General features: G+C 33.1%; 1 protein-coding gene across 2 annotated transcripts in view; it reads right to left on the bottom strand.

Moving 5' to 3' along the window:
* LOC136035508 (E3 ubiquitin-protein ligase NEDD4-like) overlaps positions 1-12160 on the bottom strand; it is a 102810-nt gene that overhangs the window by 11107 nt on the left and 79543 nt on the right. For both annotated transcript variants that reach the window (XM_065717344.1, XM_065717345.1), the window contains exons 12-14: positions 11423-11544; positions 5253-5493; positions 1-137 (exon numbers count right to left, since the gene is read on the bottom strand). The exon at positions 1-137 is cut by the window's left edge and continues 92 nt beyond it. In XM_065717344.1, the coding sequence (XP_065573416.1) occupies positions 1-137; positions 5253-5493; positions 11423-11544 (500 nt within the window). The remainder of the gene's footprint in view (positions 138-5252; positions 5494-11422; positions 11545-12160) is intronic.

The following is a 12160-nucleotide window of genomic DNA, read 5'->3' as shown; positions in this document are numbered from 1 at the left end:
TACCACATAGAAGTAGTTCAATCTCATTTTCATCAAAAACTTTTAACTTTTCAAGGGATATGATTTCATTAAAACCCTCTAGGAATGCATTCATTTGAGATGTCACACGAGACACAAATCGCCACTGAATAACTGACCTGAAATAAAAAACAGAATGTCATTTAGCGACAAGCATTTTGCTTAGCGTTTGATGTATTAATAAATAATAAATTATAAAAACAAATTAAGAATAATAAAGAAGAAATGGGTGCTCACTGCTCAATCAGCTGAGTTAATTAGTATATTTAAAGAACGTAAAATCAAGTATTGACAACGGACTAGGTTGGGAAGTCTAAAATAAAGCTTAAGCACGAGCCATAGTCACATATTTTATTGCATGTAAATGGAAATATTTAAAAATAACAATTATGACAAGATACGAAAATATTGTTTAATAATTTCTTAGATCATTTTGCCTTTCCATTTACAGAATTTAAAAAATGAGATTGTAATGAAAACGGGCATGATATTATAAGCAAAATAGTTTACAAAAAAAGGTCACCAAAAACTTTAAATAATAAAGAAAACGAATATTTCAGCTTCACGCCCTTAACCCTTCTAAATATTTCGTCTTGGCTTCCGGGCGTGAAGTTGAAATATTCGTTTTCTTTATTATTTAAAGTTTGTAGTGACTTTTGTTTTATTTTGTCTACTGTTTTCTTTAAAATATTAAACTCGTCTTCACTATATCATTATTTGTTAGATTCTACAAAAACGCTGTTTTGCATCAAAAATAACAAGTATAACAACAAGCAACAAGATCTACAACTTACAAATTGTTTTCCTTGATTTTAACGTCCAACTTGTCTAACAAAAGAGGAAAATAAAAATGGGAAAGGGAAAATTGACACAAACGAAAAGAAAACAAGAAAAATTGCAACAGGGTAAAAAAACCCTGTTTCAATACTAAATTGATCCCATATATCGCTTTCAAATACACAAATAAACATAGATTCATCAGACATATAGGAAAACTGCGATTCCATTCTTCTATCTTTTTATTTCAGAAAATTTTGCCCTAAATCATAATTCTGATTAATCTATCATAAAGGCTTGGATGTTCAAAATTGTTCATTTAAAAAAATACGAAGAGAATACAGAGAATATTGGCGTTATAGTGTGACTATAACATAGCTTGAGCAACTGCAGGTTTATACAGCCCTTCGGTTTTATATAAAATTAATTAGGCTTTATGAACGAAAAATAAAATAGGGAGTGATTTTGTCAAGTATATAGTAGATACTTGACTTCCTTTTCTTCTCACTGCTGTTCATATTACAAAATAGCATATTTTCCCCCTCTCAACATAGGGGTTAACTAATCCAGTTCATTCACAAAACGTTTATTTGTATAGGCCAAGTAAGAAGAGGGACAGAACCACCTACGCACACTAACTAACTATTCAAAGCTTAATATGCACACAAATAGATTTTGACAGGCTGACCTGCATTTTGGAAAAATTATAGAACACCAAGTCTGGCTTTAGACAGAAAAAGATATAAAATTTAGCCTAAACTTGCCACAATGTATTGAAAAACAACAAGAGACATCTTGGTTACCAACAAAATACATTATATTTGTGTTTTATTAAAAAGTTCACAATGAGTTGCCAATGCTTCAACCACAATATTACCAATCCTACAGAAGAGGCAAAATTGCCAGAACAAGGCCAGATTTTGTGAGATAAAGCCCCCCCCCCTCCTACCCTCACCTCCACAAAAAAACTTCAAGCGGAACACTCAATGTGTTCATCAATAATAGAATGAATTCGTAATGCTAATGAATATATTCATGTATGCTAAACTTACACCGCACGGGCATTGAAAATCACAATAAAGTTCTTAAATACCCCCCCCCCCCCCCCAAAAAAAAACAACAAAAAACTAATATACTTGAAAATGCATAAAAAAGCAATGATTTGGTTAGAAGCTTTTTAATTACGATTAACAGCATTTTGTATGTCATTTAATGTAATACAACCATTTAACATAAAACATTCAAAAATATTTTGTACCCCACTTTTTTGACATTTTAATATAGGTTATAAATAAGATAAGCTTCATCTCAAGACATGGTCTCCTGGATTAGGGAACAATGAAATAATTTTATGGAAATGCGTAACAACTAATAGCTTTTAGAAAAATGAAATATAATTTTTAGATATAATGTATCTATAAGACACGGGCTTCTCATTGTTAAGATTTACTTACAAAAGAAGAAGTATCACAAACTACTGATTATTCGTCAAATAGCCTACCAATATTGTAGTTTCACTCTCCAATTTCTTTGTAACCTCAGGTTTTTGTGATATAGGGGAAAACTACCCCTTTTGAGACAAAATTTTCTTTAGTAATTCATCAGCCTCATATACCCAGCTAAAAAAAAGAGTGAAAAAAATTACATATACATCAGTACTATAGCTTCTAACATTAATTAAATAAATTTTTTTTATTGAAAGCAAGGAGCAACATTAAAACTCAAAACGATAGAAACTATTGTAATAAGTATAACTAAATGAATATAAACTATTATCGATTAAAAGTTAAAAAACCATTTCTTTCCAAAAATCTAATTAATAAATCTTTATCGAGTCTTAGCCGATTTGACGCACGTCATTAAACCACAGAAAAGTACGTGGCTGGCAAAATGTGTTTTTTTTGGGAAAGTATAAAAAGTAGTTTTCTAGCTTTGGCGCTTGTTTTCTGAAGTCATTTGTCGTCTAAAAAGGATATAGCATAAGTAAGTGTGATTTAGGTTTTGTTAGGCGTTTTTATAAGTGTTATTGGTTGTCTCGTGCTTGCCCTACATTTTCAGTTAATACAGTAGTTGAAAGAGAACCTTGGATTTCCTTAGTTTGAACTCGGTCAGGACCAACGCATACTTGTCTAGGCATGTGGTGTTGCAACACCATCGACTGAGGTGTTGCAGTTATCTACGCCTGTGGCTGCTAGCAATGGGTGTTTTGAACCTGGTGGGGTCGCCTTAACAAGCGTTAAGGACCCCCGAAAAAGATTCACGCCAGGCAGTTGACCGTTGGGCTAGTACAGTCTTCAGGCGCAGCGAACCGAGTGACCTAAGAGCATTACTATATTCCACATATTCCCCCTTCTTATCTCCCGCTCTATCTGCTAAAGTATTAAGTTTAAAAAAAATACTTCTCATTTAAATTCAACTACCCTCGTGTTTGAGCAGTCTTTCTTATAAAGTGTGACAAAAAATCGAAGTTTAAATCCATTCAAATTCAGAATAGTTACTATTCGTTTTTAGTTTTAATTTGCTCCTTTCTTTAAGTTGAAAAAGCTTCTTTTTTTAATTACTTTCTGACCCATTTTCAAATCGTACCATGCAGTCCCCTTCCTCCTGTCAAGTCATAGGCAGAATTATGATTGTTGGATATTTCAACCATGGTGAATCAAAAGGCTATCTCAAATTTTTTATTTGATGACTTTGGGGAAAAAGAGGGCAACGAAGGGAGCTAATCGCCCTCAAATAATTTTGATTATTTAAAAATAGCACTAAAACTTTCCATTTCCGTTGAAATGATCAATGAATGAAAGGAGAAAGCAGTTGCAAAGATCCTCACGAAAGCGATTCTTCCTATCCCTCCATCCATTTTTGAACATCTTCCGCAACAATCAACCAAGACATCCTCTGTCTGGAAAATGAGGACGGGGAACAAAGCTGTGGTGATGAACTGGCTAAGAAAAAAAAGGAGTACTTGCAGCTTGGCTGGTGATTTGAAATTCAAAGAAACAACATCAGCTACACTACACATCACTGACCTAATGTCCAAGATAAGGTCATATCAGCCAGCCAGATTTGAAACAGTCAAATCCTTCGCGGAAAGATTGCTTCTATCATTTTTGAATGACCTTCCATTGGGTATCCTGAAGTCCACGTTGTCGCAGATCGGTACGACGGGCTGTTTGGGAAGCTCACGGACACCGGAGAGTCGATCTCCTTAAAATCAGCATGCAGACTCCGACGAGGGAAAGAGAAAAACATCCAGATTTCCGCTCTTAGCACAATTGAAGACTGGGATGCCGTACTTTCAACCTCAGCGTCTAAAAGCCGGCTCCTTGAAATTCTGTATGAAACCTGGGAGCAGATTGGTGATCAGCTTCGAACGCACTCAACCTTTTTCTCTCAAGTGACTTCAAAAAGATATTCAAAGTGTTTCTGGTCAAGTGTGGCTGCAGTCCAACTTTAATAGAACACTGTGACTAGAGGAATACTTGTTCTCCAGTCACAAAGAGGCTGACCAGTGCCTTATAACAAATGCCAAGTACGCCATCATTGACCTAATGTCCATGATACGGTCACATCGGCCTGCCAGGTTTGAAATAGTCAAAGCATCCACAAAAAGATTCTGAATGAGTAAAATATCACCCTTAAATAATTTTAGTTATTTAGAAATAGCACTAGACTTATAATTTCCGTTTAAATGATTCCTCTACCGATCTTCTACGACAATTGGTTCGGATATAATCATCCCTGGAAAAAAACAAACAAAAACACATATTCAAAATTTCACATTTTCATAGATAGGAGCTTGACACCTCTAAGGTGGTCTTCTATGATATGCTGAATATGACAGAAACACCGCTTGACATTTTGGGGTTTCCCCCCTTTTTTTGACGATCAGGCAAATTTTCTTTGATCGAATGTTTTGACGGAAAAACAGTAAACTTAATAAATTTTATTTATTTACATTCGGCTTAAAAAGCTAATCCTTCTGATGCCTCTATTGTTTTTTTTTTGTTTTTTTTTCTACTGAGTCGAGTGGTTAAACTGGGCTGTTAAGCTAAGATAGCCAAATCAAAACTATAGAACCGAAGAATTTTTTAATTTAACAGTACTTCATGTACAACTACAACTTACCATCGTCCGAATGATGGTCCCATCAATTTTGTCGATGCCACGATAAAAACGATTGTAGTGGGCATTCCGAAGGAGCCTCAAGAGTGGTGCAATGCGGCCCTGCCCATAAGGCGGCAATTTACCTTACTGTCCAAGACACAACATAATAAAAAAGAGTTACTGAATATATTTATCCTTATTTTCATTCGTGACGAATACATTTGCTCCACCAGTGATACGCTCCCTTTGTTTCATCACTCCAAGTAATTCTTCGTCAAGACAAAAAGACTTACTGTCATAAAAAAGACTTCACAAAAAGACTCACTGCCATAGACAACATGAAAAAGACTTACTGAATATATTTATCCTTGTTTTCATTCGTGACGGATACATTTGCTCCACCAGGGATAAGCTCCCTTTGTTTCATCACTCCAAGCAATTCTTCGTCAACACAAAAAGTCAGTTCCAACTCACTTGGATCGTTTTCTTTGATCCAGTTCAATGAATTATAATACTCCATATCAACACTTTCCATGTCTCTCAATTCTATCGTTTTTCGAATCATCATTTTGTAAAATGGCCGAATGAAAAACGCTAAAAAATTAAACATGTAATTTATAATGCAGAGGATAAAAACCCAAAAAGTAAATTTCACACTAAATACGTATCTATGTAAGTGCTTAAGTTGCGTTAAACATTTCACACATAAACAAGTCCTTTTAGACAAGGCCACCGCAAACAATTCAGAAACCATCATAATTATCCTTTGAAATAATCACAATCACCACAAGCAATTCACAATTCAACAATTAAAACGCGAAATGGAGATGAAAAATCTAAGCTCTGATCAGGAGTGAGATTATAAGAAAAAGTTTAATTTATTTAAAAAGTGAATTTATTGGTTAATCCAAAAATAATTTATTTATTATTAATATTTCTCAGCCAGAAATTCAATTTTGTAGCAACTATTGTGACTTTTCCACAACGTGGCATAAACTTACATAACGTAAAATTCCAAGAAGAGCTCGAGTTTACTTAGAACTACATACGTTACAGACAACGTTTACTTAGTACAATTACATAACGTAACATAAAGTCCTTGGTTTTACGGCATAGTGTGAAATAACCTAAAGAGTGCAGCTGCCATACACTTAGATACTTTTGAAGTCTTCACTTACATTTGCATGAAACTCTCAAGAAGAAGGAGAAAAAAGGCATCAAAGCTCTATGTTACAAATCCGTCAATAAAAAGGTCTTCAAAATTCTAACCTATGAATCTAAAGAATGAATGGAAGAAGAATATAGAAAAAAAAAGATTATAATTTACAATAATACTAGGCGATCTCGGTATAAAGTAGCTTCGGAAAATTTTATTTTATTTCTAGATAACTTCGAAGACCACACTCCCTTTCCATGACGAAAGTAGAACAGTTCAAAATGGGGATGATACCTTTTTATTGACAGTGAATAGATACAAAAATTATTTAACTGGATATTTCGAACACATATACAGTGTTCATCTTTGAGAGAGAGAGAGAGAGAGAGAGAGAGAGAGAGAGAGAGAGAGAGAGAGAGAGAGAGAGAGAGAGAGAGAGAGAGAGAGAGAGAGAGGAGAGAGAGAGAGAGAGAGAGAGAGAGAGAGAGAGAGAGAGAGAGAGAGAGAGGAGAGAGGAGAGAGAGAGAGAGAGAGAGAGAGAAAGATGGGTTTATTAATATAAATAACAAAACAAAACAAGCAAATGGCCCGAAGCAAAGCTTGTTTGGGCTTACAACCCCAATACACATACAAATAAAACAATACGAAAAAGAAGAAAAAATAAAAAGAAAAGAAAAGGAAAAGAAAAAAGAAAGAAAGAAGAAGAAAAAATCAATTACCCTGCATTTCAATCGAAACGGATTTACACTTCAAAAGAGACAAAACAAAAAGAAAACTAAAACCACTTTACCAGTATCGCCAAAATCAAAACCAACATCTTGGCTCCACTTGAGGTTCACTCAACTATCAAAACCATAAATATTAAGGCAAAATAGCTTTAATTCCCGCCGAAATTCAAAAAAACTATCCATGTTTCTCAAAGTCGTAGGTAAACAATTCCATGCATGGGGTCCTAGATGCCGAATAGAAAATTGAGATCTACGGGTAATAGCAAGCGGACGACGAATTATATCGGACTGTCTCGTAGAATGCGTATGAATATCACTTCCTAATTCAAACATACTTTTAAAACATGTTGGTAAACAATTTTGAAAATATTTATATATAAACAGGCTTCGATAAAAATAATAAGTCCTGCTAAAGGCAAGATTTTGCATTCTATATACCTCTTTTGTACCGAGTCTTTAAAACCTACACCACATAACACTCGAAGCGCTTTATTTTGCAAAACTCGAACACGATGGAGATGAGAAGGAAATGTACTACCCCAAACATTGCAACAATATAGAAGATAAGGATGAATTAAGGAATAATATATTGTTCTTAAAATATCTCTTGGGAAAATATATTGCAACTTTCTTAAAATGCCAACATTCCTAGCGAGTTTAAGACTAATATAATCTATATGTTCTCTAAAGCTGACATTCATCAATTAAAAACATTAAAAGACATTCATCAATTAAAACTCCTAGATATTTTGTACAGTTTATTCTTAAAATACTCATATCAGCAATATTAAGTCTGTCTATCCAAGGGTAATAATTTGAGCTCCTACCATACAATAAAAAGCAAGATTTACTATAATTCAAATTTAACTTATTAAGCTTCATCCAATTTTGTACAAACTCCAGACAAGAACTCATACGACTCAACAGCTAAATTCCTGTTCGTGCAGCCACAGTTATATGAGTGTCATCCGCAAAGCTGGGAACAATTACTTTTTCCCCGTCACATCCAATGTCAAGATCATACGAAATCATATTAAAAGCTCTACAAAAATCATTTATAAAAATTAGAAATAACAGGGGACCAAGAACAGATCCTTGAGGTACTCCAAATTTGACACTACTGACTGAAGAAACATTATCTCCTAGTTGTACATATTGAGTTCTTTCTTTTAAAAACGAGGACAGTAATTCAAGAAATGAGGCTCTAAAACCGTAATTTTCTAATTTGGCAATGAGTATAAAATGATCAACGCAGTCAAAAGCTTTTACAATATCAAGAAAAACAAAAGCGACTTTCATACCATTATCCAACGCATCATTCACAAAAGTTGTCAAAAATAAAACAGCATGCTCAGTAGATAAACCCTTTCGAAAACCAAATTGATTTGGATTAAAAAATGATTTACTCTCCAACAATTCAACCATTCTTTTAACTATCAATTTTTCAAACAATCTAGATACTACTGGTAATAAAGAAATGGGCCCATAGTTTCCTAGTACATTTTTATTTCCACCTTTATAGACAGGAATAATTTTTGCAATTTTAAAACAACTTGGAAACACTCCAGTCCTTAAACATTCATTAAATAAATACACTAAATGACCGGAAATAACAGGGTAAATATACTTTAAAGTTTTAACTGTTACAAAATCAGAGCCTGAAGCTCCAATTTTTAATTTTTTCAATGTTTCAGAAAGCTCAGAAGCGTTGATTGGCTTCAAATATGCTGAAACATCACTTGCATTCGATAAATATTTCTTAAAACTACCTTCATGCTCAGAAATAACTATACTTTGGACCAAATCCTTTCCCACATTAGCAAAATGATGGCATATTCTATCAGCAGATCATCAGCAAAGTAAAGTTTTACTGCTGATGATGAACACTGTATATGTGTTCGAAATATCCAGTTAAATAATTTTATATCTATTCACTGTCAATAAAAAGGTATCATCCCTATTTTGAACTGTTTTACTTTCGTTATTTTGTTTCTAAGCCCTTGTTGGTGGATTAACCAAATTCATGGTATTTAGGGTGATTAAAAATTAACATTTTATTTTTAATAAGTATAGAAAGGATTGCACAAATCTTTCAAAAAATGTTTTCGTTATCAAGGTTTTTATTTTGTATCAGATATTGCTAGTGTCATATACAGCTAGAATAACTCGATTTGCATACTTTACAGTAACACACAACAAAACCTTTATATACTTATTCATTAAAAATTAAACTTTTCCAAATAATTTTCTATTATTTCATTTTATTTAATATCGAATATTAACAGAAAGCTTAACACAACCTCAAAGGGGCTGACATCTTTAGGCAAATCGATCATCACAAAAAGAAGTATTCAAAAAGAAGGGAGTATATCTGTAAGTTTGAAGTCACTTATTACTTTGAGTCTATGGCAGCAATATATATATATATATATATATATATATATATATATATATATATATATATATATATATATATATATATATATATATATATATATAATATATATATATATATATATATATATATATATATATATATATATATATATATATATATATATATATAGCTAATAATCTAACATTAAAGAACGAATAACAGCCAAATAATGCCATAAAATATAACCCCAAGACCCGAGTTTGACATAGAATGGTACAGACCTGGAGTCTGTAAGCCTCAAATTACTTATCATTGTGATGAGTTTGTGGTAGTAGTAAAGTCTTAACTAGAGTCAAATAATTATTTAAATGCTAGATAAATTCGTCTAACCTCTACCAAAAACCTAGCATTTAAATTTTTCATAAATAATTAGTTTTTTTTTTTCAGTTCGGAAAGGGAAGAAATAGATGTAAATATATAATTTCGTCAATATGTGTTCCGAAATTCGCGCTATTTCCATCTTTTTCCTCTCACTTGAATGTAGAAAGCGGGTTTCTTAATTCTGTTAAGTCTGTGGTAGGTTTTGGATATGAAAATTTTGTAAAATCTATTTTTACCTACTTTAGATACGGGATTGTATCTTCGAAAGTAGGGGACGAGACTAGGGGGATTTTTAAGCGTTTGACTTTGTACTTCTGCACTGTTGACGCTGTGTTTGTGAATTTTCAGCCTTATAAAGAGGCCAGTATAAAAATTTTAGGTCAAGGAGAGAAAACAGTTTAAGGTGGTTCACAAAGTGAACCAGTTTAAGGTGGTACAATAACGGATAAGCAATAAAAACAATCTTTCGTTTGCATCTAAGTTTTCACAACCAGGGTCAGCACACTCCCAGGAGTTGCAACCTTAGGGCTAATATCTGGAGTGAATATTGTTTCTGGCAAAATGTTGTTGATGTAATTTAGACCTTCGATGACTTTCAAAAGAGGGAAAAGGTCATCTTCTGAGGTAAGGGGATAAGGTTTTTAGGCCCTTTTACAAAGAAGACAAAGTTGGATAAGATTTTATTATTCCTTCTTAGATTTTAGTTTTAAATAACCTAGCATTGTATATTTTATTTTCAAGCATTTTATGTTTTGATTTGAAAAACCAAGAATGGATTTGTTGAGAATGGAATAGGAATGAGAATGGAATAAGAATGAAAATAAAGGATAAGAGAATAGGAATAAGAATAAGAATGGAATAAGAGGAATAAGAATGGAAGAATGGAATAAGAAGAAAGTAGACATCCATCAAAAATTTTACAGCGCCCACAAAAGCTAGAAAAATTTTCTTCCTTGACTCTCCGCTAAGTTATACGTAGGTTGTGAGATTTTGACTTGACGTACTTCCCGTGTGCAAAGGGCACATAGCCCGGAAGCACTAACAACGTAAAAAATCGTAAAAAATGTAATCTCCTTGCAAAGCGGATTAAAGGGCATCGAATCTATTAACGCTTCGGCCCTTTTTTGGCAGGGCAGATCTATCTTTCAAGCTTTTTTATATACACTAAGTACTTTAAGACTTGCTTTCTTGACTTCTGCTATAAGCCTTTCAAGGCTTACTTCCAATAATGGAATTTATCATGGGAATAAGTAATATAGACCCACAAGTGAAATCAAAATAAATGACTATAATTATTGTTCGTAAATTTACGAACCTTTGCAAGCAAAAACTGCGGAGATTTATTTTGATGTCACGTGCAGAATACTCTCAGCAATTTTTCGTAAAACACCCGAACAGTACAATGGCGCAACTAGAAGAAGACAAGGGGGTTCACCTGACCCAAAAAGCAGCACCTGCTGGGGCCCATGTAACATTTGTTGTTGCCTCAATCCTCCGGAAATTTATTCAAAGTGTGTGGGTTGGAAAACTACCATTATCTCAACACGCGGGAAAACCAATTTAATCCTTCAAAACCAAACTTTAACAAAGTAATAAACATGATATAAAACAAATAACTGAAAAACGCCTCCAAATACATTAAAACACCAAAAAGTAATATTCTTCCCTCTTACTCAAAAATTCAAATTATACGACCAAAAATGAGCGTGTGGGTGAGGGGAGGAGGGGTCTTGACACAGGAAGTTGTCTTGGAGTACTTATGAAATATAACATGACCGTCCTACCTCTTTAATTTTTAGTCTTAAAATATACATGCACACATATATATATACAGATCTGTAAAAAAGAAAAAAAAAAGAAAAAGAAGATAAGACTACATACCATCAAGTAATTTCCCATGATAAACAGCCATACCTGCTACCCTCCCAATAAATTTGAAATACAGTAAATGCTGTTCATTGCTTAGACCACTTAATGCATTAATTTGAAGTGTGTAATTGTCACTGAAAAAAGGAAAAAAAATTACCAGAAATAACCGATTTTTTCCCCTCAGAAAAAGTTTTTACCCTACTCTTATCGAACAGGTGTTTTATCAAATGAATATTTTTGATAAAACCAGAATTCGATTGTTCAGACACAATTATTTACAGATGTTTTGAATGTACTTTTATTTTCGCTAGTATTACATCTAGTTTGATGTTAGATGCAACTGTTAAAACATTCCATCAGTTAACGAATTAGATAATTAAAATAGACACTCAGTAACTTTCAGAGTTGACCAATAGTTTTAAATAGTGACGAAGTCAACACTACCTTTCCATAACAAAGAAACACAACTTAAAAACAAAGGAAATTTTCTCAGGACAGTGGAATTAAATTCAGTGAATGTTTCGGCCTTTTGTACAAAGGCCGTCTTCAGTAAAACACAAGAAAAAGAAATATATATATTAAAACTCACATTAAAATGCGAAATTATAAAGCTAGAAATATTTTTAAAAAACTTTTTAAAACAGCCTAGCATCCTTACTTCAATGAAGTTCAACCAGACCTGATAAATATTAAATAATGAAAAAACAAGTTTTTTAACTGCAAATAAGGAGCGACTTTAAAACTTAAAAC

This window comes from Artemia franciscana, chromosome 14 (assembly GCF_032884065.1).
Source record: "Artemia franciscana chromosome 14, ASM3288406v1, whole genome shotgun sequence".
NCBI lineage: Eukaryota > Metazoa > Arthropoda > Branchiopoda > Anostraca > Artemiidae > Artemia > Artemia franciscana.
This window is presented reverse-complemented; position numbering and strand designations above follow the sequence as displayed.